Below are 27,500 nucleotides of genomic sequence, written 5' to 3'. Positions count from 1 at the left end.
AGGACCACAAAAGACATGTGTAATACTCTTTAACATAATAGATGATTATGTTTGAATACATTGCTTTGAGACCAATATTGACCAACACAGCAGACACACAAAGAGGATAGATGTGAGCCACCAAAGAAAATTTCAGTCGAAGCTGTTGGATTTCTTGCACACGGAGATCCAATGTCACTGCTGAACTTCCTCTATTGCCACAACTACACTGATAATTGGAAACCATCTCTTCTCGAAACGTTTGTGCCTATAAACATAATAATGTACGGTAATTTCATCTAGAAATTCAGTCAAATTGTCTCACTTTATACAAAGAATTTCCAGCTTTCATCATAACAACAATAATTATCAAAGTGCTTATCTGAATAGGTAACACGATAATTATGTAACCAAGCCACTTTGAACTTGCTCCACATAAAATGGTACCAAACCCATACTCAATAACGCTGTAATTTCTATCCAAAGTTAATGGTAATACCACAAGACAGGCTGGTACCACCCAACATATCAGCAACTGTATCGCATGGATCTTGCCTGCTGAAAGAAAAAAAATTCGAGCTCTCAAAGGATTACTGATCACCCAGCAAATGTTGAAGACGAAACACGTCCACCAAAAAATCTGTGCCAAGTGAAGGTACATATTTACAGTTCCTACAAATGCAATGTATTCCCAAAACTCTTGTGATTTCAAAAAAAAAGAATTATTACCAGCAAAAATGAAAAGTGCAGACGGATTGCCTACAGACAGAACTAAGTCCATTTCATTGCAATAGCTTGATTCCAGGTCAACAGTAAGAAAGCAAATTGCAAAGATGCCTATAGAAGAAAACATTTATACAATTTCGTTATATTTTAGTTCAAACATTAATATTCTCACTAAACACTGAGCCAGACAGAACAATATACAATGATAAAATATGAGGAAATGTCCATCTATGCAACCATCACATCTGTAACTATATCGATTAACAACATTTGATTCGATCAACATACAAGGCATGACGAAGCTTGATCCACACTATTGTTGCAGCAACAGCAAGTACAGTAAATGTGACTGACTCGAAATATATGACAATAAGATTAAATTGTCTTTCAAGTGATGAAAGCCACGAAAAATTGCTGCACGGCAGAATACACTTTCCCTCACTGTCCATGACCAATTCAGGATTATCGTCTACAAACATACATACAGTATATCATTAGAGTACCTTAATTACTATAGCTAGGGGCACATTTCTTTACTCTCCACGATCATTCCAGTTAATTGAGCTAAACACGACAAACTAATCCACCGTCCCACTGGATTAGTTTGTAGAATTTGGGTGAACTCAACCGGATTATTAGGTGGAGAATAAAGAAATGAGCCCTAGATGTACTGTTACCTATTGTGTAGTCATAGTTCTTGGAAGAAACCTGAGAAGTGATTGAACATGCATATCATGCAATCAAACTCAGAAGGATTGCTATCTTGCATGAGCAGCTGGACTTACGTTTGTTCCGTTTCTGTATTGACTTTGCGGAATGTCCAACTCTATCCAGAACAAAACAGAGACAGAAATCACCGGGACGATATGGAACAAGAGGTATATCCTTCCCCCAAGTAATAGTGACGTTCTACCAACATGGCGTCTTGTGGAAATTTCCACACCGTCAACACGCTTCAACTGATTCCCACCACCGCTACCTGCAGTGTGTTCGCTGTTACATTGAGAGAAACCATCTGAAGTCGAGCCGCTGTCGGCAAACTCGCTGATTCGTTCAAAACCTTCTAGGTACAGACTGATTAGATACGTCGTGGAGATCCCATCTACATGTTTTGCTTGTAAGACCTCTGCTTCCGGTAACCTCATCGGTATCTGGGCTTCTCTGTGGTGAATTTCTAAAACCGGCACCCTTGGTGACTGCCTTCTTGTATGAGGCCGCTCTGTCCCAACCAAACGTAGGTAGCTCCATTCATACACTCTCAACGAGGAATGCAGCCTTTACGTACAGCAGACGTCATTGTCATCACAATGCGTCAACATGGACTACATGCTGAGCACAGCGAGGGCCGCATAACAGAAAGGGGCGTGGTTGCATACGTTAGATTATCCGGGGTAACTCCGTGACCGGGGCAACTCCGTGAAATATCCAACCCTGTTCGAGTGTGAAGTGTCTTATCTCTAGGATTTGAATCTCTTCTACTATTAGTAAACTACTTGACGTAGGATTATGAGTTTCATAGCAAGTTGATTGACTACTTGAATGGACATCCGGGACGGCGAAGCGATAGCCGCAAAGCAACTTCATGGGGTACAGCGAAAGATCTAATACGTATGCCTTATTTGTTGCTACCACAATAGATGCAGTAGAGAAACGTACCCAAGCAAGCAATAGTTACAACCATTCGTAAGTCGTAGTTGCCAGAACAAAACTCTGATCACGAAGTTGCCCCACCCACAAGATTAGCAGTGCCGACGAAAGTCCCGAATTATCTCTAGAACAATTGAGATTTCAGAGCTGGTCGCCTACATGCTGATTGGTAGAAGGCTACTGCTCCATACGGTAGTAAGATCAAGCGACTACAACACTCATACGTAGCCATATACCGTTTGCAGCACTAGAATTAGACTGGTAACTGGAAACCATCTCTTCTCGAAATGTTTGTGCCTATATAAGCATAGTTAAACATGATGTTTGTGCCTATATAAGCATAGTTAAACATGATTATTCAAAAGAGTGAGCCAAGATTGTCTCACTTTATACAGATGACGTTCAGCTCTAAGCATAACAAAGGCATTTATCAGAGTGCATATCTGGATAGGTAAGACATTTGTGAAATAGGCAATCCATTTTGAACGTGGTACGCATACAGTGAGACCATTTCCAAAATCAATAATACCGTAATTTCTATCCAAACTTAACGGTAATATCACAATAAAAGCTGGCACCACTCAACATATCAGTGACTGTATCGCATGAATCTTGCCAGCCACGTGGAAAAACATTTGAGCTTTCAGTGGATTATTGATCACGTAACAAATATTGAAGATGAAACTAGTCCACCAGAAGAACGCTGCTAGTGGTAGGTAAATAAGTGCAGCTCCTAGAAATGCAGTAATTCCCAACAACTTAAGGTGTAACCTCTAAATACATTGAAGGAAAGTATTATCACCTGCAACAACGCACAGTGCAGGTAGATTATTCATAAACAGAACGAAGTCGACTTACTTGCAATATCTTGATCGTAGGTCAACAGTTAGAAAACAAACTTTTAGAATATCTGGAAGGAAAGAAAACGATACAAATTGAAATAATTGAGTTTTAATTTGGATACTCTCACTTGATACTAAGCCAATCAGAACAAGGTACAATGGTATAATGTGAGGAAATTTACATCTATACAACCATATCTATATGTGATTTATATCAACTACACCTGATTGACCAACCATACAAGACATTGCGAAGCTTGATCCACAGTATTGTTGCAGTTATGGCAAAAGCAAGGTTTAGGACGCTTCCCCCAAAAAGATAATGAGATTATATTGTCTTTCAACGGATGGCAGACATGAAAAACTGATGCATGGCAGACAACACTTTCCTGCACTATCCATAACCATTTCAGGATGACAGATACGAGATGACACAGAAAAATTAAATATTGCTACATATACACATATATCATTAGAGTAATTGATAAAATGCGTGCACGATAGCATATTTATCGGCAAGCATTGCATACTCCTCGACCTCTGAAGTATACTGAAAAAGCGGTTAAAGATCGAGACCAGAAGAATTCAGTAAGAGCTACTGGGCTTACGTTATAATTTGTCTCGTTGCTGTAACGATTAGTCGGGATATCCATCTTTATCCAGAAGAAAACGCAAGGAGAAAGCACCAGAACTATATGAAACAGTAAGTATATCCTTCCTCCAAACAAAAGTGCCTTCCTGGCAGACTGCCGTCTTGTGTCTACGCCATCAACATGCTTCAACTGATTTGTCCTGCTTTATTATATACATGTACCTGAGGTCAATGTGGCAGTAGCGCTAGTTTGTACCCGGTTACATTCAATGGATTGTGTGCCACCAGCTGCAGTCAAGCCGCTTTGTGTAGACATATTACTCATCACTCTTCAAAGCCTGCGTGAGAGGACAAACATGCATGCTTTTCGACTGACTATATAGCTTGTGTATATAGATGTGATAGGAGTATTTCACACTATATTATTTGATACGAAGCCTTTTTATCATGTGAAAAATCTTTTATGATTCTTAGAGTAGGCTATATTTGTTAGACCTACATGACGGTTCTAAATATCCCCGATCTAGGAAACGCTGCTACATGTAAATTCATTACAATACGTTATACAATGTATCTCGCTTTGCGAATATATACCTTCCGAGAACATAAAGAAACTTGCTTTCCAGAAACTCAGGGCCCGTCACACGCTCAAACAATTAAGGAATTTAGCGGATTTAGCGTTTAATTTTGCTTGGTGCCCGTATAATATTTATTAAATAATTAATAGACATCTCAACTAACATCAATGATTACGCGGATATGACAACAACTATCATTAGCAAAAATCATTCTCTAAAATTCTTCACTAAAATATTATAAGGTTTGTAAATTCTATACATATTCTACACTTGTACGCGGAGGTTTCTTCCCAAAGTCATCAACAATAGTGTCATAGCTTTATCATACCGGCAGTTCCAAAATGTTCTATTCTTTATTGCCATTAAGACATTGCCTGTGTTCACTCTAGGGTTTAGAACTGGGTTTACTACTGCTTAGCATAACTAATTCGAATACATCAGGTCAGTTAGGACAGGAATGTGGGTTAGTGCAGGGCTAGAAATGTGAGGTTAGCGCTGGGTTTAACTGGGGTTACCGCTAGTCCAAACATTCTAATTATTCATATTGCGTACCACAGCAATTAATCAAAGAAGATTGCTCAACTTTGTGTTGGTCTGGCAGTTTTTTCTTGAGCAAAATGAATGCGCAGCACGACTTGCGGAATTCTGTAGTGAAAGGCCTTGTCGCATCCGTAGATTCTGGCAACGGTTGCTGTTCTATCACACGCATGTGGTCCCTACACCTAGAGAAAGCACTCGAAGACGGAAAGCGGTCGGAAGACGTTTCGATTCTTGCGTGGGAATGAGAAGCGTAGCTCCAGTACATGATACAATCATTTTCAGTCTGCTAGAGTTCACACAGCCTAGCTATTATGACTAATTAGAGGCAACTGGACGAGCTCAAGCTCAACATGTGAGAACACACCTACCTTGCGCATGATAGCACAGCAGGGTGTTATGATTAATTTTAGCGCAAACCCGGGTTTTATAGCCCTAGTGTGAACACGGCCATTGCCGCGAAACACCTGGAATATTATTTACTCACATCCTAACGACTTTAGTGTTGCGGCACGTCGGGCATTACTGTAGATTCGTGCCTGTCAAGAGGTCGTGCTTGCCATGGCAAGACGAAACAGGCAGATGGCTGCAGAATTTAAGAAAAAACCCAAACTGAAACCGCTTGCTAGCAGACACTAGCAAAATTGATCTAATACTGTACTCATCTTACACACTCCAGACAGCGCAGTTTGGACTCTACAGTATACGCATTCCCATTCCACATAAAAGGTCATAAAAGGTCGTAAAGAACAAGAAACGCATCTTGTGCATAACAAATACACGCCATTCTACATTCAAGGGCAATGCAATGCTCACCGAAGTCTCTTTAGACACTGGTAAAGGAATGACTCGACGTCACCTAACGTTTACGATCTGAATACATGTAGCAAATGAAAACTATTTGCTTTCGTAGTGTGCTTCTCTTTATACCTTTCTAGAATCCGTTTCTTCTGAAAGACTTCTTCTGCAAAAGAAAAGGGAGAAGAGATTGGAAGAGCTGAGGGTTGTGATGAGAGGCGTTTTAACTGAAATTGAAGAAATCTGCGCTTGCGCACTAAGCTGGCCAAATCGATTGTCATAGACTCTATACACATGTTTTTCACTTCTAGAAAGACAGCCACACACACACACACACACACACACACACACACACACACACACACACACACACACACACACACACAAAACACGCATGCACGCACGCACAGGGCGTTTAGCTCGAAATACTTTAGGTGGGAGGTACCGTTTCCGTTTTTAGTTGGAAGAGCAGAAGTCAAGAGGTCTCCACTTTGTCTGTCCTGTTATTCAAAAACGGTAAAGAAACGCCTCTCAATTTTGGGATTCTCCAAATCCATGCAGAAAGCCTAATACATGACGGAAACTATGAGTTGCATAGGCGCAGGAATGTGAGGGCTGACGGAGCTTTATCCTCCAATAATATGTGCCAGACCATGACATCGCTAACAGTGTAGTCTCAACAATTTTGACCGTTTGAAAGACAGTTTGAAATGATACCAGAGATTTGTGGGCCCCAAAACTTGAACTGCTTCCTAGACACCCCTGGTAACCGGGAGGTCGATGCATGCATGATAATCTTACAATGAGACCTTCTGCAACCGTTAAAATGCCTTTGAAGTAAACGATATTAGTGCTGTCTAGCTCACCAGCCGTAATACTACTCCGCTGTAGTCTAGGCTAAGTATATCGCGTATGCCGACCCAGTGGACCAGTTATACCAGAATCTATTCTGCTACAGTGAACGACAGGTACTCTACTGCACAAGTGCACTCAACGCTAGTTTACGCTAGACTAATATAACACGTACGCAAACCGCAGTCATACTTAAAGCGCATGCTCGCTATACCACAATCTCCCTTCCTTAGTCTGCATGGTGCTGTCCTTATCTATTGTTCACGATATCTTGCTGGTGGTTGTCTGTTTTGTCTCTTTGGATATCGTCTGGGAGTCTCAATCTCGTGGTATTCTGGAGGTGATAACATTTCCTTGGAGATCAAGGTAGTCTCCTCACCTTGGTCCTTGTGTTCAGTAGATTGAATTTCAACTACTTGTCCTGTCTCTTTCACAGGAATGACTGGTACTGGTATCTCTTCCACCTCTATCTCTGGTACGCTTACATCAGCTGTTTCTGGTACACTCTGTTGATCTCTCCACCGCATTTGGTCTATATGCACGTACCTGAAATGTCCTTCTACATTCACTAAATAGTTGTTTGGTCCTAGCTGTTGTTCAACGGTTCTCACCAACCACCTACCACGACTATCTTGACGTGGATTCCACACACTGACTTTACAACCAGGATCCAGTTTTCTTGACAGTTTGTTAGCTTCCTCGAACTTGATTCTCTGCTCATCTCTGTCAATGTCACTTACCTCTGGGCGCAACAAAGATAACTTGGCTCTTGGTATTCGTTTGATCAACAGTTCGGCAGGAGTTTTGCCTGTTGCAGTATAGTCGTTCGATAGTGTAGAAGAAACGAAGACACTTGATGACTTATCGATCTTCTCGCTGGTCGACCCTTCAAGCTCTTTTTCAACTCTTGTACCATTCGCTCTACCTGTCCATTAGATGCAGGATGGTAGGGTGGAGTCAGTTGATGCTTGATTCCATTGGCCTCCATATACTCCGTGAAGTCTTGTGCCCTAAACTGAGGCCCATTGTCGGTTACCAGCACTGTGGCAATCCATGACAAGAAAGTCTTCTTCGCATAGCTTCAATTGTCTGCCCTGTAGTAGCATGTATACCCAGTTCGTGGACTTCCGGCCATTTAGAGAAGGCATCTACAATAAGTAAATACTGCTTTCCCGCAAATTCTGCAAAATCTGCATGGACACGTTCCCATAGGTAGATCCATGGATGTGAGGGTTTAGTAGTACTTGGTCTACTCTTTTGTTTTTGGCACTGTTCACATGATCTTGTCAAATCTTCTATATCCCTGTCCAGGTTTAGCCACAACACATAACTTCTGGCTAAGGCCTTCATTTTGCTGCTCCCCAGATGACCCTCATGTATCTGCGCTAATACGGTCTTTCTCAATTCCTCTGGTATGATAACTCTGCTGCCCCACAGTAAGCAGCCACTTTCAATCGATAACTCATTAGCACGTTTAGCAAATGGTTGTAAGGATTGGTCCACATCTCTGGTAGTCCATCCGTATCGAGCATATTGATATGCTCTCCTTGTCACCACATTCAATTAGGTTGCCTTGGCAATCTCTTTGGCAGTCATGGGCAATGGTTCACAATAATCCACTCCAAAGATTTGTTCATTTGGATCAATCATTTCTACTGATATAGGAAGTCGAGACAATACATCAGCTTCCTTGTTATCCTGCCCTGCCCTGGATTCCAGTTCATAGTTGTACGCACTTAATATGAGTGTCCAGCGCTGCAGTTGTGCAGCTGCTAGCATAGGAACTCCTTCCTTACCTCCTAGAATCCTCAGTAGCGGTCGATGATCGGTTACTAGCGTAAATTTCCTTCCATCAGGTATTTATTGACGTGTCTTCTCCATAAATCAAGGCTAGGGCCTCTTTTTCTAAGTGAGCATAATTCTCCTCAGCTGGAGCTAGTGTTCGTGATGCAAATGCGACTGGGCGTTCAGTGCCGTCTTTCATGACATGAGTTAGACACGCTCCTACTCCATATGGTGAAGCATCACAACTTAACTTGATGGGCTTACCCAAATCATAATGTATATTAGTCCGATTTCACTAGTGTTTGTTTTGCTTGCCGGAATGCCTTTCTCTGTTGATCCCACCACTTCCAACGTTGCTGTTTCTTCAATAAGATAAACAGTGGTTGTAATGTTGATGAAAAATTAGGTAAGAACTTCCCATAATAATTTAGAAGTCCCAAGAAAGCCTTCAATTCAGTCACGTTACAAGGGTCAGGTGCATTTTGAATCGCTTCCATCTTACTCCGAGATGGGGATATGCCTTCTGCACTCACCACATGCCCCAAATATTCTACCTTAGACTTGCCAAATTCACATTTTTCCATCTTTAGCTTAATTCTGGATGGTTCAGCCTTTCCAAGACCTTGAATAACCTTTGGTTATGCTGTTCATCACTGTTGTACACTATTAGAATATCATCTAGGTAGCAGATGACTCCGTTCAGTCCTGATAGAACGTTATCTATAGCTCGTTGCCATATACTGGGTGCTGAGCTTATGCCAAATGGCATCCTTGTGTACCTAAACATGCCCTTGTGTATATTAATGATTAGGTATTGCTGACTTCTGGGGTCTACTAACATTTGTTGATAGGCTTGTTTGAGATCCAGAAAATTTATTCCCTTCTGCTAAGGTTGAAAACAAGTCATCTGGATTCGTCATCGGATATTGATTCAAATCAATATAGGGGTTGATGGTGACCTTGTAGTCGCCACATATTCTAACATTTCCATTCCCCTTTCGAACTACCACGATGGGTGCTGCCCATTGCTGTTTCTTCAATCCCATCCTCGTCGTCAATTGTTGTATAGCTCACAAGCCGTAATACTACTCCGCTGTTACAGTCTAGGCTAAGTATATCGTGTGTACCGACTCAGTGAACCGGTTATACCAGAGTCTATTCTACTACAGTGAACGACACGTACTCTACTGCACAAGTTCACTCAACGCTAGTTTACGCTAGACTAATATAACACGTACGCAAACCGCAGTCACACCTAAAGCGCATGCTTGCTATACCACAATCTGTAACTCTTGCAATGAGGAAAGTGATTCAAGCGGTCTTGGATGCGCACATAATTAGTTTCATCTGGTTCTACTGCATCTGCATGCTCCCGGTCATGACCATTGAGTGTTACCACCACTGATTCGATCCATGGAGCTTGTCACAGATCGGTCTACTCATTGCTCCAATAAAGGCCTGATCACGAGAAGTGCGAGATGTACAGCAACTGTTCTTTCCGTCAATCCAATCTTCATCAACGAATTTGTGTTGCAACATGAGGCACATTGATCCTTAGGACCTAGATATACACATGCACCTGTCGAACAGCTATAGCTAGGTTATCCGAAAGAGACATGCTTGAAGCCTTCGAGATTGCTAAGACGGATCAAAATCTTTGTAACCGGTTTGTGTATTTGAATGACTCTCAGTCCGGCATGCTACTGCTACGATTTTGTCATGTGTCCCTAATAAACAATATCCATATGCATGGCATGCAAGGACTAAATCTCAAAGGATCGCTACACTGTTTCACGATACATTGACTAATTAACTTTTGCAACGGGTTGATCAGCTCTACACACAACAAAGGAGAAGGTCAATGGTTACAAGCTAGTCAGCCTAAAATTGCTCTTGGAGTCTACTTGTAACATAGCTTTGGTATCGATCGAGTAGGGGTCGTTCACCTTCCTCATCTGTATTATGGATCCTAGAGATTCAGTTGACAGTATATGCTTTGACAAAGAGTCTACTAATGGATCAATCAGTCATGAATCTCTGAAAGCCTTGCTCTCAGAAGAAGTGCTTGCCTCAGGCAATGAAGACGTCGACAACGTGATACGCAAGACATGTATCTCGCTATTCAGGTCTCTATTATATTATAATAATTTTTTTAAGGTTCTCAGCTGCTAACGTGTATAGGTTACCTCTGTTGCATCGTTGACTGTTAGAATGTAGAAGAAGCGTTGTTAGCACTATTTCATTCAGCAATCAAGGTGCAAGACAAGGTCCATTCTGAATGATAATTGCTAAATAATATATTGGAAAGACTTTGCCCTCCTCGCCCCTCCTCTCGAAATATTGAAGGAACGATTGCCCCCTCTGCCTCCTGGTTCCGCCGCCTCTGTTAACATAATCTGAGGTCATGATTGCAGCTGTACTGACAACCTACTGCGCATCTCTAGATGGCTATTAGTTGCTTTGAAGAAGGAAGACGGCCATTTTGTTCATTGTACTTATAGACGCTTGTTCTTGGCATGTTATCCCAGGATACTCTGCAGTGAACAGTGATAGCAATTTTTTGAGTTCTCTTGTCAACAATAATTAATGAAAAAGCGGCGAATCATCCGTTTTGCGCATTGGTTTCGCGCATTGATTTCCTGCATGTCATCGCAATTTGAATTGTTTAGCAATCTAAAGCAATAAAAAACAACGTATGAGAGAACGATATGATACCACTCCATCGCAAAAAATCGTACTAAGATAAAAAATGAAAAAATGTTTAATGCAGCGACAAAAGAATAGTGACATGTCACCTCCGTTGATGTTCTACGTAGCAAAACCTCAGACTGCTACCGTGAAAATGTCACCTGCACGCGTATTCCGAATTATAGACACCATTTTATTCTAAGATGTACAATCTAGCAGACGGGTTCAAGGTCGCAATACAAAGTGATCAATTAATTAAACGTACTAAAAAGTGTACACTGTGTGGCTACACCACTGGCGTAGGACAAAGACTCTAGATAGATCTGGAAAAGCTGAAATTCTCTAGTGTCCTACGAAGGCCCTCGTGCTCACACGGAAAAGAGAACCCGGTACAGATCGAGTCGTATACATGCAGTATAAACGACTTTCAAATCGTCGGCCCCTAACATCAGCTAGTGTGAATATATGAGGTTACACTAGGGTGTCAGATATGCACTGTACTGTTTCAACAAACAGGGTTATCAGAATGAAATTATTAATAATAGACATTTACATAAATTATTTTAATTTATGAAGGCAAACCAGAATTATTATACAAAAGGTTACTCGATTATCATCAGCAAATTAAAAATTATGTCTCATTTTGCAGTAAAGATTTACAACAATTAATATATTAATTAAATACTAGGACCATATATTATTAATAAACTAACAAGTCTTTCTACAATATATCGTCTCCTGCTGGTAATGCTGCTCATGGTGCTGACGCTGCTGGTAGTGGTGTTGGTGCTTGGTGGTGGTGGTGGTGGTGGTGGTAGTGGTTGTGATGGTGGTGGTGGTGCTTCTGATGCTGCTACTTTCAAAACCATTTTAAAATATCAGATCTGCCATTGGCATGCTGTTGCATGTCTCATGAAGTTCCTTTGCAACAAACACGTTTGATCAGTCCTATGGTAATGTCCCATAATCCAGTACGAACTACCCGTTGGGAGAACAGAAAAATCATAATTAGAATGGTCACTGCTTGTCCCAGTAGTAATGCAATAATTGAAAATGCAGGATATTGGTAGTCAAGATATTGTTTGGAACATTGTTCAGCATGAAATGAGGGCGACACCAAACATGTGTAATACTCTTCAACATAATAAAGGATTGTGTTTGCATACATTGATTTGAGACCAATATTAACCAACACGGCAGACACAGAAAGAGGATAGATGTGAGCCACAAAAGAAAATTTTATTCGGAGCTGTTGAATTTCTTGCACACGACGATCCAATGCCACTGCCGAACTTCCTGCATGTGTATCTCTAAAACTAGACCGGTAATTGGAAACCACCTCTTCTCTAAATGTTTGTGCCTATAAACATAGTAATTAACGTTCGGTAATTCTATTTAGAAAATTTAGTCAAAATGTCTCACTTTATACAAATAATTTCCAGCTTTCATCATAACGACAATAATTATCAAAGTGCTTATCTGAATAGGTATCACAGTGGTGACGTAAGCAACCCACTTCGAACTTGTCCCACATAAAATGGTACCAAAGCCATAATCTACAATGCTGTAATTTCTATCCAAAGCTAGTGGTAATACCACAAGACAGGCTGGTACCACCCAACATATCAGCAACTGAATCGCATGAATCTTGCCTGCTGAAAGAAAAAAATTTTGAGCTCTCAATGGATTACTGATCACCCAACAAATGTTAAAGATGAAACATGTCCACCAAAAAAACGCTGCCAAGTGAAAATACGTAGTCACAGCTCCTATAAATACAATAAATACCAAAACTCTTTTGTGATTTCAAATTTAAGACAAAAATTATTACCAGCAAAAATACAAAGTAAAGACGGATTGTCTACAAACAGAAGTAAGTCCATTTCATTGCAATAGCTTGATTCCAGGTCAACAGCAAGAAAGCAAATTGCAAAGATGCCTACAGAAGAAAATTACTACAAATTTTGTTATATTTTTGTCTAAACATTCTTACTTAGCACTGAGCCAGCCAGAACAATATACAATGGCATAATGTGAGGAAATGTCCATCTACACAACCATCACATCTGTGACATATATCAACGACAATTGATTCGAGCATCATACAAGGCACGACGAAGCTTGATCCACACTATCGTTGCTGCAATAGCAAATACAAGAAACGTAACTGACGCAAAATACATGAACCTGAGATTAAATTGTCTTTCAAGCGATGGAAGCCACGAAAAATTGTTGCATGGCAGAATACACTTTCCCTTCCTATCCATCACCAATTCAGGATGACAAAATCGAGAAGCCTTTGAAGAATTAATCAAGTTATCATCTACAAACAGGGTATCACTAGAGTAAACTTGATACAATTAGATGCAGGCTTTGCTAGATGTCTACCGTTACCTATTGTATATTCATAGTTCTTGGAAGAAGCCTGAAAAATGATTGAACGTACCAATCAAACCCACAAAGATCGAAAAGCTAGAGCAGCTGGACTTACGTTTGTTCCGTTTCTGTATTGACTTGGCGGAATATCCAACTCTATCCAGAACAAAACAGAAGCAGAAACCACCGGAATGATATGGAACAGAAGGTACATCCTTCCGCCAAGCAAGAGTGACCTCCTGTCAAACTGGCGTCTTGTACATGTGGAAATTTCCACACTGCCCACACGCTTCAACTGATTGTCACCACAGCTACCTGCAGTCAATACGTCACTAGTGATCTGCACGTGGTTGCTGTTACATTGAGAGAAACCATCTGAAGTCGAGCTGCTGTCTGTAGACTTACTCATCCGTTCAAAACCTGCTAAGTAGACAAATTGTACACGTCGTGAAGATCCAATCTACATGTTTAGCTTCAAGACCTCTGCTTTCGGTAACGTCATGGCTGCTCTGTTGTGAATTTCTAAATCCGACGCCCTTGGTGACTGCCTTTTTGTAAGAGGCTCTGTCCCAAGCTAACCTAGTAGGGAGCTTCATTCTGCACTTGATCCATTGACACTCTCAACGAAGAATGCTAGAAGTGCCTTTTAATTAATTAACTAGAGACGTCACCAGTGAACGTCATCGTCACAACGCGTCACCATTTCGCGTAACCAGACCCTTCACCCTACATCCGCCGAGTGTAACTACGCAGGTCACGTCACCATGGGGAATACTTACAATCTGGAATGAGCGCTTTGCACATATTAAGACGGCAACGCCCCATCGACGGAGACAAACTTCTCGTACAGTAGATAGGGTTTTTGATGGTCTGGACTGAGACTGTACTTACCATTTACATGATTAGCGTAGCCGGGCATGGGCCCAACCACCAGTTTAGAAACGGTCTGGCTACGCGAGACTATCTAGACAACCCACAACCATTGGAAAAGGCGTGGCCCAATCAGAGACGCGTTGTTATGCAGGTTTGTCTAGTCGCCATTTTGTCTCGACCATGTCTTCTTGAAAGTCTTGTCATGATGCTACTGATGCTAGGCTCTTGGAACTGACTTTATCAGTGCAGGAGACATGTGACGATGATGGCCCAGTGCCATCTACCGCCGTCCGAGGTGAAACATTCAAATGCGACATGTTTTTTGCGTGGGAAAAGATAGTGTTGTGTTACGGGTTCTTTGGCCCGTCTCCGTCGGCCTAGGAACGACAGTGAAGAGTTTTAGTGAAGGAGAGGGATGATACCGAGGAGGATACGATCGAAGGAGACGAGAAAACCACCACGCGTTCAACTTCCGGTGTCGCTGCATTCTGCTACCGGAAGTTGCGGAAATCTGAGAAGTTGCATATCAGGTGCCGCCAGCGGCCAAAGACAACGTGCGGAGCAGCGACGTCAACTCAACACACAGTTAGCAAGGACTGTGGAACTCGATGCCGAGAACGGTTGGCGTATGATCCACCATCCAACGTGCGTCTGGGAGTTTGACCAGCAGTCTGGGTCCAGGAAACAGTTCAGAGGCGATAAAGGGGCTTTGCGGTATGGTTTCATGCTGTGGTGGAATTTAATTATTTGATTGTAATGTTGATAAATTTATTTTAGTTTTTTTTATATTTTTGTTCAGGGAAGGGGTGTGGGAGTTGGTAGTCAGAAACACAAATTTGTATGCACTCAATTATTTAGACGCACTGACTAAGGAAGACCATGCCAGACCATGGATGGCCGTCACCATTTCTGAGCTGACGACCTTTTTGGGTTGCCTCATATACATGGATATACAGGATTTACCTCGTCTCGAGATGTATTGGTCGAAGAAAGAGTTTTATTTACAGTCCAACATAGCAAGTGTCTTCACTTTGGTCAGGTGGGTCAAGTGTTCACATTTCTTGATTTCAAAGGATATTCATAGACTGTTGTTACACAGATTCGAACAAATCTTACGGTTCCTGCATGTTTCTGACCCTTACACCAAGATTCAACACAGTCAGGAAGGATATGACAAGCTAGGGAAGGTTAGACCACTTATTGATGCCTTGAAGAAGTTGTTTCAAGCAGAATACTCCTTGTCCCGACACATTGCCATTGACGAGGCAATGATTCCCTTAAAAGGTCAAATCTCGTTCCATCAGGTCTGCTCTAGAAAGTAAAATATTTGTGTGAATGTGAGTCAATGTGCTTGTCTGCATGTGTGCAGTATAGCAAGTCGAAGCCGCACAAGTATGGTATAAAAGTAGTTGTCTTGTCATCATCACACAATAGCTATATTTATGACTTCAATGTTTATGTTGGTGAGTGGATTTCATTTTCATTCAAATTTTGTTGTCTTTCAGTATTTATGATGCAGGGAAGGAGGCTAGTGATGATGATTTGGTTGTTGCTGATGATGATGTTCCTGGTTTGGCAGATGATGATGGTGATGACAGTAATGAAGATAATGATGGTGAATGAGTTTTATATTTTGGTTACAGGACTGATGGAAGTGAAAATTAACATTTTGTAGGTGATGTCCCTGCTGCTTCTATTGGCAGCCAAAAAAGAGTTTGGGTTATGTTCTCAGGCGGTGATTGATCTCGTGAGAAATTGCCAGGTCTCGGGCATGTTGTGTGTATACTACAATTTCTACACAAGTGCTGAGCTTTACCGATGGCTGCTCGATTGCCGAATTTATGCCTGTGGCACATGTAAACCAAGTCGGACTGGTTTTCCGAAACAACTTGCTCTCAAGTTCCACTCTTCCAAAGCTCGAGTTGAGAAGGAATATCACCGGTGGTTTGCCGAGGCTGGCATGGTTGCATGTGTGTGGTTCGACAGGAGGTAGGTCCTTCTCATGTCAGCTGCTGGTACATGTAACTGTATGGTAGTATTTCTGTGCAGATACGTTCACATGTTGTCTACGTTTCATATTGCGGAACTAGGAGATGTATCATGGCCAGCCTGTGTGAGGAAAGATGGTAGGAAGAAAGTGGAAGTTGTGTCCTCCGTTGTTACCTGATCGTATCAAGAACATGCATGGTGTAGACCGAGGCGACCAAATGATTTCGCTATACAATGCTGGGCGCAAGAGTATGAAAGTATGTTGTCTTTTTCTGCCGCTAAGAAGTTTACACGTTGTTTTATTAACAGGGATGGAAGGCGATGCTGCAGTATCTGTTAGAATGTGCCACTCTAAATGCTTTTATCGTGGAAGGAGAGTTTGATGAGAGACAAAGGGTGGTCAGAGGAGAGATTATTTAGCATTTAGAAAAGACCTAGTCTCTAATAGATGGCTTCAGTAGCCAAAAGGAAGCTCTGGCATAGAACCTCTAAGTCGACCGCCGGAATCCCTTTTTAGTACACTTTGCTTCAGTATGTGCCACAGAAAAGGGAATGTGTTCTTTGCAATTGCACAAGAAGAGGGAACGACACCATTCCCATATCCAGTGCACATTTTGTGAGCATCATTTGTGTGTGGCTTGTGATCATAATTGCTTTAAGGAATTCCATTCTGCGAGGCAATTGTAGGGTATGTACTGATTATGGCAAATGTTACACTACTATGTGCTGTTGTGGTGTGTACGATTTAGGTGTGGTGTGAGATGTCGTCTGGTGTGTGATATCATAATCGTTAGAAATTTTGGGGCAGTATGTGTTCCGACCTCCACGTGGTCTGCCCTGGGTAATGCTAACAGGAGCAGAACGTCTAAATATATGTTTTTGTGTTTGTGCATGTCATTTACAGCCAATTATATTGATCATTGTGTTTGCCATGTAATAGTCTTAATAATATTTTGACTTGTGCATTAATTATTTTGCATAAAAATTTGAACTTGTTGCTATGGAAACGAGATACTAATGAATGACTCAGAATTCATGACTGATCACGGCAATACACTGTAGTTACTAAAAGGTTGTTTGCCTATACGGGGATTTTACACTCATTAAAGGAGCCGTATGTAGCCTCGCATCCCGGTTCGCGAATGCCACCGGTAATGGGGGAATAAATTGTATTTTACGTGCCGATACGACGCTTTGTGTCAGCGTTAGTAGTCTGGCTACCATTCAGACCGTTTACAGTCGAACGTTATGTGTGTTTGGGATTATTTTACTGAGTTATAGCAAATCTAGATAGCACGTGTTTGGATACCATATATTCGGGCGGCCACATTTTTTCGCATCCTGATGGTTTGTGCGTCACATTCCGCAGCGTCGGTGGTCCAGTCAAAGCATTGCAGCAGGATTATCCTTGTAACAAGCCATGGGCGCCAAAGATCAAAAGCCGCCACGAACAACGGTTCGTAACGTCTCATTTCGGCCAGCTAAGAGGTGCATGAGCGTTAATTCTTCGTTGGTGACTCCATCTATCAGAAATATTCGCTGCTAGAACATGCTGCCAGGCTGCTGCGTCTACACTACGCGTTTGCTCTTTGATTTCTTGGAACAAATTCATATCTAAAGATAGTGTGTCCGACCTTGAGAAGGTAATGCCACTGAGGATTAATTAATTAGTTAGTACATAATTAAATAATTATTTAACTAATTAATTAATGTATAAAGATGACGTAATATATTATATAATATAATATATTAATGTATAATATATTAATGTATAATATATTAATGTATAATATACTGGAAAGACTTTGCCCTCCTCACCCCTCCGCTCGAAATATTGGAGGGACGATTGCTCCCTCTGCCTCCTGGTTCCGCCGCCTCTGTTAACATAATCTGAGGTCATGATTGCAGCTGTACTGACAACCTACTGCGCATTTCTAGATGGCTATTGGTTGCTTTGAAGAAGGAAGACGGCCATTTTGTTCATTGTACTTATAGACGCTTGTTCTTGGCATGTTATCCCAGGATACTCTGCAGTGAACAGTGATAGCAATTTTTTGAGTTCTCTTGTCAACAATAATTAATGAAAAAGCGGCGAATCATCCGTTTTTGCGCATTGGTTTCGCGCATTGATTTCCCGCATGTCATCGCAATTTGAATTGTTTAGCAATCTAAAGCAATAAAAAACAACGTATGAGAGAACGATATGATACCACTTCATCGCAAAAAATCGTAATAAGACAAAAAATGAAAAAAAAAGTTTAATACAGCGACAAAAGAATAGCGACATGTCACCTCCGTTGATGTTCTACGTAGCAAAACCTCAGACTGCTACCGTGAAAATGTCACCTGCACGCGTATTCCGAATTATAGACGCCATTTTATTCCAAGATGTACAATCTAGCAGACGGGTTCAAGGTCGCAATACAAAGTGATTAATTAATTAAACGTACTAAAAAGTGTACACTGTGTGTCTACACCACTGGCGTAGGACAAAGACTCTAGATAGATCTGGAAAAGCTGAAATTCTCTAGTGTCCTACGAAGGACCTCGTGCTCACACGGAAAAGAGAACCCTGTACAGATCGAGCCGTATACATGCAGTATAAACGACTTTCAAATCGTCGACCCCTAACATCAGCTAGTGTGAATATATGAGGTTACACCAGGGTGTCAGATATGCACTGTACTGTTTCAACAAACAGGGTTATCAGAATGAAATTATTAATGATGGACATTTACATAGATTATTTTAATTTATGAAGGCAAACCAGAATTATTATACAAAAGGTTACTCGATTGTCATCATCAGCAAATTAAAAATTATGCCTCATTTTGCAGTACAGATTTACAACAATTAATATATTAATTAAATACTAGGACCATATATTATTAATAAACTGACAAGTCTTTCTACAATATATCGTCTCCTGCTGGTAATGCTGCTCATGGTGCTGATGCTGCTGGTAGTGGTGTTGGTGCTTGGTGGTGGTGGTGGTGGTGGTGGTGGTAGTGGTTGTGATGGTGGTGGTGGTGCTTCTGATGCTGCTACTTTCAAAACCATTTTAAAATATCAGATCTGCCATTGGCATGCTGTTGCATGTCTCATGAAGTTCCTTTGCAACAAACACGTTTGATCAGTCCTATGGTAATGTCCCATAATCCAGTACGAGGTACCCGTTGGGAGAACAGAAAAATCATAATTAGAATGATCACTGCTTTTCCCAGTAGTAATGCAATAATTGAAAATGCAGGATATTGGTAGTCAAGATATTGTTTGGAACATTGTTCAGCATGAAATGAGGACGACACCAAACATGTGTAATACTCTTCAACATAATAAAGGATTGTGTTTGCATACATTGATTTGAGACCAATATTAACCAACACGGCAGACACAGAAAGAGGATAGATGTGAGCCACAAAAGAAAATTTTATTCGCAGCTGTTGAATTTCTTGCACACGACGATCCAATGCCACTGCCGAACTTCCTGCATGTGTATCTCTAAAACTAGACCGGTAATTGCAAACCATCTCTTCTCTAAATGTTTGTGCCTATAAACATAGTAATTAACGTTCAGTAATTCTATTTAGAAAATTTAGTCAAAATGTCTTACTTTATACAAATAATTTCCAGCTTTCATCATAACGACAATAATTATCAAAGTGCTTATCTGAATAGGTATCACAGTGGTGACGTAAGCAACCCACTTTGAACTTGTTCCACATAAAATGGTACCAAATCCATAATCTACAGCGCTGTAATTTCTATACAAAGCTAGTGGTAATACCACAAGACAGGCTGGTACCACCCAACATATCAGCAACTGAATCGCATGAATCTTGCCTGCTGAAAGAAAAAAATTTTGAGCTCTCAATGGATTACTGATCACCCAACAAATGTTAAAGATGAAACATGTCCACCAAAAAAACGCTGCCAAGTGAAGGTACGTAGTCACAGCTCCTATAAATACAATAAATACCAAAACTCTTTTGTGATTTCAAAATTAAGACAAAAATTATTACCAGCAAAAATACAAAGTAAAGACGGATTGTCTACGAACAGAAGTAAGTCCATTTCATTGCAATAGCTTGATTCCAGGTCAACAGCAAGAAAGCAAATTGCAAAGATGCCTACAGAAGAAAATTACTACAAATTTTGTTATATTTTTGTCTAAACATTCTTACTTAGCAGTGAGCCAGTCAGAACAATATACAATGGCATAATGTGAGGAAATGTCCATCTACACAACCATCACATCTGTGACATATATCAACGACAATTGATTCGAGCATCATACAAGGCACGACGAAGCTTGATCCACACTATCGTTGCTGCAATAGCAAATACAAGAAACGTAACTGACGCAAAATAAATGAACCTGAGATTAAATTGTCTTTCAAGCGATGGAAGCCACGAAAAATTGTTGCATGGCAGAATACACTTTCCCTTCCTATCCATCACCAATTCAGGATGACAAAATCGAGAAGCCTTTGAAGAATTAATCAAGTTATCATCTACAAACAGGGTATCACTAGGTTAAAGTTGATACAATTAGATGCAGGCTTAGCTAGATGTCTACCGTTACCTATTGTATATTCATAGTTCTTGGAAGAAGCCTGAAAAATGATTGAACGTACCAATCAAATCCACAAGGATTGAAAAGCTAGAGCAGCTGGACTTACGTTTGTTCCGTTTCTGTATTGACTTGGCGGAATATCCAACTCTATCCAGAACAAAACAGAAGCAGAAACCACCGGAATGATATGGAACAGAAGGTACATCCTTCCGCCAAGCAAGAGTGACCTCCTGTCAAACTGGCGTCTTGTACATGTGGAAATTTCCACACTGCCCACACGCTTCAACTGATTGTCACCACAGCTACCTGCAGTCAATACGTCACTAGTGATCTGCACGTGGTTGCTGTTACATTGAGAGAAACCATCTGAAGTCGAGCTGCTGTCTGTAGACTTACTCATCCGTTCAAAACCTGCTAAGTAGACAAATTGTACACGTCGTGAAGATCCAATCTACATGTTTAGCTTCAAGACCTCTGCTTTCGGTAACGTCATGGCTGCTCTGTTGTGAATTTCTAAATCCGACGCCCTTGGTGACTGCCTTTTTGTAAGAGGCTCTGTCCCAAGCTAACCTAGTAGGGAGCTCCATTCTGCACTTGATCCAGTGACACTCTCAACGAAGAATGTTAGGAGTGCCTTTAATTAATTAACTAGAGACGTCACCAGTGAACGTCATCGTCACAACGCGTCACCATTTCGCGTAACCAGACCCTTCACCCTACATCCGCCGAGTGTAACTACTGTCTGTTCACCATAAGCGTGAACTTTGAAATTCATCAATATCTCTGCTGTTTAGTGGACTTTCGCGATGATCTCGGTATCATTAGAAACCGCTAGGTCTGGCATTTCTGTTTATCAAATTATCTAAGCCCTTTCTACAAACGAAACGGAAGGATAGTACTTGTGCATATCAAACACAAACGGGTGGAGCAATGGCTATTATCCAATTATCTTGTAAGACCAACGGATCAGCAACTGGAACCATTTAAGATAATTGGCATAACATGGTCCAACTGGGGCAGCTCTTAGTGCTCTAATGTGCACACCTGGTGTGACCTCTACTTCATTACTCACTTCCGAGTTCACGCTTATGGCGAACAGACAGTACGCAGGTCACGTCACCATGGGGAATACTTACAATCTGGAATGAGCGCTTTGCAGACATTAAGACGGCAACGCCCCATCGACGGAGACAAACTTCTCGTACAGTAGATAGGGTTTTTGATGGTCTGGACTGAGGCTGTACTTACCATTTACATGATTAGCGTAGCCGGGCATGGGCCCAGCCACCAGTTTAGAAACGGTCTGGCTACGCGAGACTATCTAGACAACCCACAACCATTGGAAAAGGCGTGGCCCAATCAGAGACGCGTTGTTATGCAGGTTTGTCTAGTCGCCATTTTGTCTCGACCATGTCTTCTTGAAAGTCTTGTCATGATGCTACTGATGCTAGGCTCTTGGAACTGACTTTATCAGTGCAGGAGACATCTGACGATGATGGCCCAGTGCCATCTACCGCCGTCCGAGGTGAAACATTCAAATGCGACATGTTTCTTGCGTGGGAAAAGATAGTGTTGTGTTACGGGTTCTTTGGCCCGTCTCCGTCGGCCTAGGAACGACAGCGAAGAGTTTTAGTGAAGGAGAGGGATGATACCGAGGAGGATACGATCGAAGGAGACGAGAAAACCACCACGCGTTCAACTTCCGGTGTTGCTGCATTCTGCTACCGGAAGTTGCGGAAATCTGAGAAGTCGCATATCAGGTGCCGCCAGCGGCCAAAGACAACGTGCGGAGCAGCGACGTCAACTCAACACACAGTTAGCAAGGACTGTGGAACTCGATGCCGAGAACGGTTGGCGTATGATCCACCATCCAACGTGCGTCTGGGAGTTTGACCAGCAGTCTGGGTCCAGGAAACAGTTCAGAGGCGATAAAGGGGCTTTGCGGTATGGTTTCATGCTGTGGTGGAATTTAATTATTTGATTGTAATGTTGATAAATTTATTTTAGTTTTTTTTTCATTTTTGTTCAGGGAAGGGGTGTGGGAGTTGGTAGTCAGAAACACGAATTTGTATGCACTCAATTATTTAGACGCACTGACTAAGGAAGACCATGCCAGACCATGGACGGCCGTCACCATTTCTGAGCTGACGACCTTTTTGGGTTGCCTCATATACATGGATATACAGGATTTACCTCGTCTCGAGATGTATTGGTCGAAGAAAGAGTTTTATTTACAGTCCAACATAGCAAGTGTCTTCACTTTGGTCAGGTGGGTCAAGTGTTCACATTTCTTGATTTCAAGGATATTCATAGACTGTTGTTACACAGATTCGAACAAATCTTACGGTTCCTGCATGTTTCTGACCCTTACACCAAGATTCAACACAGTCAGGAAGGATATGACAAGCTAGGGAAGGTTAGACCACTTATTGATGCCTTGAAGAAGTTGTTTCAAGCAGAATACTCCTTGTCCCGACACATTGCCATTGACGAGGCAATGATTCCCTTAAAAGGTCAAATCTCGTTCCATCAGGTCTGCTCTAGAAAGTAAAATATTTGTGTGAATGTGAGTCAATGTGCTTGTCTGCATGTGTGCAGTATAGCAAGTCGAAGCCGCACAAGTATGGTATAAAAGTAGTTGTCTTGTCATCATCACACAATAGCTATATTTATGACTTCAATGTTTATGTTGGTGAGTGGATTTCATTTTCATTCAAATTTTGTTGTCTTTCAGTATTTATGATGCAGGGAAGGAGGCTAGTGATGATAATTTGGTTGTTGCTGATGATGATGTTCCTGGTTTGGCAGATGATGATGGTGATGACAGTAATGAAGATAATGATGGTGAATGAGTTTTATATTTTGGTTACAGGACTGATGGAAGTGAAAATTAACATTTTGTAGGTGATGTCCCTGCTGCTTCTATTGGCAGCCAAAAAAGAGTTTGGGTTATGTTATCAGGCGGTGATTGATCTCGTGAGAAATTGCCAGGTCTTGGGCATGTTGTGTGTATACTACAATTTCTAGACAAGTGCTGAGCTTTATCGATGGCTGCTCGATTGCCGAATTTATGCCTGTGGCACATGTAAACCAAGTCGGACTGGTTTTCCGAAACAACTTGCTCTCAAGTTCCACTCTTCCAAAGCTCGAGTTGAGAAGGAATATCACCGGTGGTTTGCCGAGGCTGGCATGGTTGCATGTGTGTGGTTCGACAGGAGGTAGGTCCTTCTCATGTCAGCTGCTGGTACATGTAACTGTATGGTAGTATTTCTGTACAGATACGTTCACATGTTGTCTATGTTTCATATTGCGGAACTAGGAGATGGATCATGGCCAGCCTGTGTGAGGAAAGATGGTAGGAAGAAAGTGGAAGTTGTGTTCTTCGTTGTTATCTGATTGTATCAAGAACATGCATGGTGTAGACCGCGGCGACCAAATGATTTCGCTATACAATGCTGGGCGCAAGAGTATGAAAGTACGTTGTCTTTTTCTGCCGCTAAGAAGTTTACATGTTGTTTTATTAACAGGGATGGAAGGCGATGCTGCAGTATCTGTTAGAATGTGCCACTCTAAATGCTTTTATCGTGGAAGGAGAGTTTGATGAGAGACAAAGGGTGGTCAGAGGAGAGATTATTTAGCATTAGAAAAGACCTAGTCTCTAATAGATGGCTTCAGTAGCCAAAAGGAAGTTCTGGCATAGAACCTCTAAGTCAACCGCCAGAATCCCTTTTCAGTACACTTTGCTTCAGTTTGTGCCACAGAAAAGGAAATGTGTTCTTTGCAATTGCACAAGAAGGGGGAACAACACCATTCCCATATCCAGTGCACATTTTGTGAGCGTCATTTGTGTGTGGCTCGTGATCATAATTGCTTCAAGGAATTCCATTCTACGGGGGAATTGTAGGGTATGTACTGATTATGGCAAATGTTACACTACTATGTGCTGTTGTGGTGTGTATGATTTAGGTGTGGTGTGAGATGTCGTCTGGTGTGTGATATCATAATCGTTAGAAATTTTGGGGCAGTATGTGTTCCGACCTCCACGTGGTCTGCCCTGGGTAATGCTAACAGGAGCAGAACGTCTAAGTATATGTTTTTGTGTTTGTGCATGTCATTTACAGCCAATTATATTGATCATTGTGTTTGCCATGTAATAGTCTTAATAATATTTTGACTTGTGCATTAATTATTTTGCATAAAAATTTGAACTTGTTGCTATGGAAACGAGATACTAATGAAAGATTCAGAATTCATTACTGATCACGGCAATACACTGCAGTTACTAAAAGGTTGTTTGCCTATACGGGGATTTTACACTCATTAAAGGAGCCGTATGTAGCCTCGCATCCCGGTTTGCGAATGCCACCGGTAATGGGGGAATAAATTGTATTTTACGTGCCGATACGACGCTTTGTGTCAGCGTTAGTAGTCTGGCTACCATTCAGACCGTTTACAGTCTAACGTTATGTGTCTCTGGGATTATTTTACTGAGTTATTGGAAATCTAGATAGCACGTGTTTGGATGCCTTTGTATATACGGGCGGCCACATTTTTTCGCATCCTGATGGTTTGTACGTCACATTCCGCAGCCTCGGTGGTCCAGCCAAAGCATTGCAGCAGGATTATCTTTGTAACAAGCCATGGCCGCCAAAGATCAAAAGCCGCCACGAACAACGGTTCGTAACGTCTCATTTCGGCCAGCTAAGAGGTGCATGAGCGTTAATTCTTCGTTGGTGACTCCATCTTTCAGAAATATTCGCTGATAGAACATGCTGCCAGGCTGCTGCGTCTACACTACGCCTTTGCTCTTTGATTCCTTGGTACAAATTCATATCTAAAGATAGTGTGTCCGAACTTGAGAAGGTAATGCCACTGAAGATTAATTAATTAGTTAGTACATAATTAAATAATTATTTAACTAATTAATTAATCTATAAAGATGACGTTGATATCAAGTAGACTCGGGCAAAAGAAATTTGCGGCCACGCCGTTGGACTACCTCAACAAACTCGTACACGCATACGATGATCGTTTAGCTGTACTACAGCGTGTAGACGTCTACTTGCTAGCATATGCCAATAAATAAATACATATAAATAAATGAATGAATAAATTATTAGTAACTAAATAAATAATAAAAAATAGATTAATGGAAATATGTATTGACAAAGAGACAAATAGAAATGGTTTAAAGTTTGTATAATTGAGTACAATATTAAAATCAACGTGCTTTAGATCTTACATGGAAATGTGGTTTCATAGCTGATAACCTTCACATGGTACAGTAGTTGAAAAAATCTAAATAACCAAATTTCATGGTACTTTGACAAGTTCTTAGGAAATATGACCACTCAACATACTAAAAATTGTATCACATAAATATTGCCAATTACCAATTACAACAAACAGTGTCGAGCTCTTAATGGATTGCTGATCACTCAGAAAATATGAAAAAAGTCAACCACCAGCTAGAAATAGAGCTAGAATAGCTAAGTGAAAGTGTAGTTTCGTGTTGTGTGACTTGTATACACTGGACAATCTGACAAATGCAATAATGTTGTACAACTCAATTAGTATGTGGCATTGTGACTTTGACTCAAAATACAAAATTTCTTACAATCAACAATGCACTCTACAGACGGGTTATCTGCTGCTATGTCTTAATTGTCAGCAAGAAAACATGTTGGCAAGATACCTGAAATAAACAATTTAAAGAAACTAAATAGTAATTTGAGCATTATCAGAACGTGCAATGATAGATGTGAAGATCTACAACCATCCACATCTGTGATATATATATATATATATATATATATATATATATATATATATATATATATATATATATATATATATATAAATAGAACAAAATTGTCACGAAAAATTGTTGAATGGCAGTACGCATTTTCCCTCACAATTAGGAATGACAGAAACGTGATGCCACTGTAGACTGATTAGATATTGTCGAATTTCTCCGAGTGATACTTCACGAAGCAGTCCCGTTCATGGAAGAACACAAAGAAACACGTGGCATGATCGACACCAGTAGTGCATGTGTCCTGATGTGCCTGCAATTCTAGATCTTGCAAATGATGCAACACGCTCTTTAGTCACCAATAATCAGAATATGGGAGCAATGACAAGTAAGGATATTAGCTGGATAATGATGGTAAAAGATGGCAGTACAACTGTTTCCACATATCATCATTGACCGATTCAACGGTTACGCTGCCTAACTGCTGTACAGGCATGGATTATGCCAGCGGCATAACCAGAGTCTAAGATCTGGGGTTGGGGCACACTAGAAAATTTTCTCAAATCTTTATTTCTACAGTACTCTTAATTTAACCGTTTACCTTTTCACTTGTAAAGCTTACTTCTTCTGTTTTTGTCTGCTGCGGCAAACCTGTCTACAGCTACTTCCAAGTCTATCTTACTAGAAATATCCCTTTCTATGGCCATAAGCGCTAGGTTAATTTAATCTAGCTTGTCTCATGACAGCCCTAGTGTAGGTCTTCAGTCTTTTCGAACATGAAAACGAACGTTCACATGACGCGGTAGAGACACCAAATGTCAACACAATTTGTAAGACTTTGAGCAGGTCTACGAAAGCCTTCTTCACTGGCAAGAGATGGTATATCACGTCAGAGAGAGATTTTACT

The 27,500-nt window shown here is 41.1% G+C and overlaps 6 protein-coding genes and 1 long non-coding RNA gene across 21 annotated transcripts in view; 3 read left to right on the top strand and 4 right to left on the bottom strand.

The window, feature by feature from the left end:
* LOC134185924 (uncharacterized) overlaps window positions 1-2,017 on the bottom strand; it is a 2,605-nt gene extending 588 nt beyond the window's left edge. The window contains exons 1-8 of one of the 2 annotated variants that reach the window (XM_062653811.1): window positions 1,830-2,017; window positions 1,491-1,768; window positions 1,383-1,413; window positions 994-1,174; window positions 878-933; window positions 709-816; window positions 305-651; window positions 1-247 (exon numbers count right to left, since the gene is read on the bottom strand). The exon at window positions 1-247 is cut by the window's left edge and continues 588 nt beyond it. In XM_062653811.1, coding sequence (XP_062509795.1) covers window positions 1-247; window positions 305-651; window positions 709-816; window positions 878-933; window positions 994-1,174; window positions 1,383-1,413; window positions 1,491-1,768; window positions 1,830-1,953 — 1,372 coding nt within the window. In that variant the 5' untranslated portion in view covers window positions 1,954-2,017. The remainder of the gene's footprint in view (window positions 248-304; window positions 652-708; window positions 817-877; window positions 934-993; window positions 1,175-1,382; window positions 1,414-1,490; window positions 1,769-1,829) is intronic. The other variant, XM_062653819.1, reaches the window with a different exon arrangement.
* Window positions 2,018-6,805: 4,788 nt separating this feature from the next.
* LOC134180602 (uncharacterized) lies at window positions 6,806-7,539 on the bottom strand. Its single transcript, XM_062647826.1, has 2 exons — window positions 7,437-7,539; window positions 6,806-7,359 (listed from the first exon to the last, which is right to left on the bottom strand). Exons 1-2 carry the CDS (start codon window positions 7,537-7,539, stop codon window positions 6,806-6,808), a joined length of 657 nt encoding a protein of 218 aa, XP_062503810.1.
* Window positions 7,540-9,072: 1,533 nt separating this feature from the next.
* LOC134188937 (uncharacterized) lies at window positions 9,073-14,017 on the bottom strand. 6 transcript variants are annotated; one of them, XR_009971413.1, is made up of 9 exons: window positions 13,882-14,017; window positions 13,516-13,823; window positions 13,419-13,449; window positions 13,131-13,347; window positions 13,018-13,073; window positions 12,856-12,963; window positions 12,447-12,793; window positions 10,523-12,384; window positions 9,073-9,897 (listed from the first exon to the last, which is right to left on the bottom strand). XR_009971413.1 is itself a non-coding variant. In XM_062657154.1 (8 exons), exons 1-8 carry the CDS (start codon window positions 13,994-13,996, stop codon window positions 11,935-11,937), a joined length of 1,632 nt encoding a protein of 543 aa, XP_062513138.1. In that variant the 5' UTR covers window positions 13,997-14,017; the 3' UTR covers window positions 9,075-11,934. The 6 variants fall into 6 exon arrangements, 3 of the variants coding, with proteins under 3 accessions (XP_062513138.1, XP_062513157.1, XP_062513163.1); XR_009971411.1 differs by having other exon boundaries at window positions 9,074-10,466; XR_009971412.1 differs by having other exon boundaries at window positions 9,076-11,009; window positions 11,738-12,384.
* Window positions 14,018-14,224: 207 nt separating this feature from the next.
* LOC134183688 (piggyBac transposable element-derived protein 3-like) lies at window positions 14,225-17,327 on the top strand. Of its 2 annotated transcripts, none has more exons than XM_062651278.1 (9): window positions 14,225-14,424; window positions 14,495-14,987; window positions 15,073-15,312; window positions 15,373-15,577; window positions 15,643-15,736; window positions 15,793-15,888; window positions 15,949-16,262; window positions 16,323-16,511; window positions 16,572-17,327. In XM_062651278.1, the coding sequence occupies exons 2-7, from the start codon at window positions 14,689-14,691 to the stop codon at window positions 16,014-16,016; spliced, it is 1,002 nt and encodes a 333-aa protein (XP_062507262.1). In that variant the 5' UTR covers window positions 14,225-14,424; window positions 14,495-14,688; the 3' UTR covers window positions 16,017-16,262; window positions 16,323-16,511; window positions 16,572-17,327. The 2 variants fall into 2 exon arrangements, with proteins under 2 accessions (XP_062507262.1, XP_062507270.1); XM_062651286.1 differs by having other exon boundaries at window positions 14,225-14,568; window positions 14,655-14,987.
* A 306-nt stretch (window positions 17,328-17,633) lies between these two features.
* On the top strand, window positions 17,634-18,462 carry LOC134197780 (uncharacterized). The gene is made up of 3 exons (XR_009972694.1): window positions 17,634-17,718; window positions 17,793-17,905; window positions 18,201-18,462. It is a non-coding gene; the product is annotated as an uncharacterized LOC134197780 (long non-coding RNA).
* Window positions 18,463-18,965: 503 nt separating this feature from the next.
* LOC134183162 (uncharacterized) lies at window positions 18,966-21,473 on the bottom strand. Of its 3 annotated transcripts, XM_062650657.1 has the most exons (9): window positions 21,311-21,473; window positions 20,945-21,252; window positions 20,848-20,878; window positions 20,560-20,776; window positions 20,447-20,502; window positions 20,285-20,392; window positions 20,106-20,222; window positions 19,876-20,036; window positions 18,966-19,813 (listed from the first exon to the last, which is right to left on the bottom strand). In XM_062650657.1, exons 1-9 carry the CDS (start codon window positions 21,423-21,425, stop codon window positions 19,364-19,366), a joined length of 1,563 nt encoding a protein of 520 aa, XP_062506641.1. In that variant the 5' UTR covers window positions 21,426-21,473; the 3' UTR covers window positions 18,966-19,363. The 3 variants fall into 3 exon arrangements, with proteins under 3 accessions (XP_062506641.1, XP_062506625.1, XP_062506634.1); XM_062650641.1 differs by having other exon boundaries at window positions 19,876-20,222; XM_062650650.1 differs by having other exon boundaries at window positions 19,876-20,222; window positions 20,945-21,249; window positions 21,311-21,472.
* Window positions 21,474-21,878: 405 nt separating this feature from the next.
* LOC134183703 (piggyBac transposable element-derived protein 3-like) lies at window positions 21,879-25,096 on the top strand. Of its 6 annotated transcripts, XM_062651303.1 has the most exons (10): window positions 21,879-22,219; window positions 22,290-22,363; window positions 22,450-22,782; window positions 22,868-23,107; window positions 23,167-23,371; window positions 23,437-23,530; window positions 23,587-23,682; window positions 23,743-24,056; window positions 24,117-24,305; window positions 24,366-25,096. In XM_062651303.1, exons 3-8 carry the CDS (start codon window positions 22,484-22,486, stop codon window positions 23,808-23,810), a joined length of 1,002 nt encoding a protein of 333 aa, XP_062507287.1. In that variant the 5' UTR covers window positions 21,879-22,219; window positions 22,290-22,363; window positions 22,450-22,483; the 3' UTR covers window positions 23,811-24,056; window positions 24,117-24,305; window positions 24,366-25,096. The 6 variants fall into 6 exon arrangements, with proteins under 6 accessions (XP_062507287.1, XP_062507294.1, XP_062507307.1 ...); XM_062651323.1 differs by lacking the exon at window positions 21,879-22,219 and having other exon boundaries at window positions 22,241-22,782; window positions 24,117-24,193; window positions 24,261-24,305; XM_062651330.1 differs by lacking the exon at window positions 21,879-22,219 and having other exon boundaries at window positions 22,241-22,782; window positions 24,117-24,193; window positions 24,261-24,313.
* The last annotated feature ends 2,404 nt before the right edge of the window (window positions 25,097-27,500 follow it).

This window comes from Corticium candelabrum, chromosome 1 (genome assembly GCF_963422355.1).
Source record: "Corticium candelabrum chromosome 1, ooCorCand1.1, whole genome shotgun sequence".
NCBI lineage: Eukaryota > Metazoa > Porifera > Homoscleromorpha > Homosclerophorida > Plakinidae > Corticium > Corticium candelabrum.
This window is presented reverse-complemented; position numbering and strand designations above follow the sequence as displayed.

Bases quoted from the DNA above. Each gene is read 5' to 3' on its own strand.
- LOC134188937 (XM_062657154.1), bottom strand. From the start codon at position 13,996: ATGAAGCTCCCTACTAGGTTAGCTTGGGACAGAGCCTCTTACAAAAAG. The intron at 13,074-13,130 runs GTATGATGCTCG...ATGGTTGTGTAG, and splicing joins ATCAAGCTTCGTCGTGCCTT to ATGGACATTTCCTCACATTA. The intron at 12,964-13,017 runs GTAAGAATGTTT...TTTCTTCTGTAG, and splicing joins TCTGGCTGGCTCAGTGCTAA to GCATCTTTGCAATTTGCTTT.
- LOC134183162 (XM_062650641.1), bottom strand. From the start codon at position 21,425: ATGGAGCTCCCTACTAGGTTAGCTTGGGACAGAGCCTCTTACAAAAAG. The intron at 21,253-21,310 runs GTCTTGAAGCTA...TTGTCTACTTAG, and splicing joins TGACGTTACCGAAAGCAGAG to CAGGTTTTGAACGGATGAGT. The intron at 20,503-20,559 runs GTATGATGCTCG...ATGGTTGTGTAG, and splicing joins ATCAAGCTTCGTCGTGCCTT to ATGGACATTTCCTCACATTA.
- LOC134180602 (XM_062647826.1), bottom strand. From the start codon at position 7,539: ATGGAGGCCAATGGAATCAAGCATCAACTGACTCCACCCTACCATCCT. The intron at 7,360-7,436 runs GTCGACCAGCGA...ATACTGCAACAG, and splicing joins GTTGAAAAAGAGCTTGAAGG to GCAAAACTCCTGCCGAACTG.
- LOC134183703 (XM_062651303.1), top strand. From the start codon at position 22,484: ATGATACCGAGGAGGATACGATCGAAGGAGACGAGAAAACCACCACGC. The intron at 22,783-22,867 runs GTATGGTTTCAT...ATTTTTGTTCAG, and splicing joins GGCGATAAAGGGGCTTTGCG to GGAAGGGGTGTGGGAGTTGG. The intron at 23,683-23,742 runs GTGAATGAGTTT...AACATTTTGTAG, and splicing joins CAGTAATGAAGATAATGATG to GTGATGTCCCTGCTGCTTCT.
- LOC134183688 (XM_062651278.1), top strand. From the start codon at position 14,689: ATGATACCGAGGAGGATACGATCGAAGGAGACGAGAAAACCACCACGC. The intron at 15,737-15,792 runs GTGAGTGGATTT...TTTATGATGCAG, and splicing joins TGACTTCAATGTTTATGTTG to GGAAGGAGGCTAGTGATGAT. The intron at 15,889-15,948 runs GTGAATGAGTTT...AACATTTTGTAG, and splicing joins CAGTAATGAAGATAATGATG to GTGATGTCCCTGCTGCTTCT.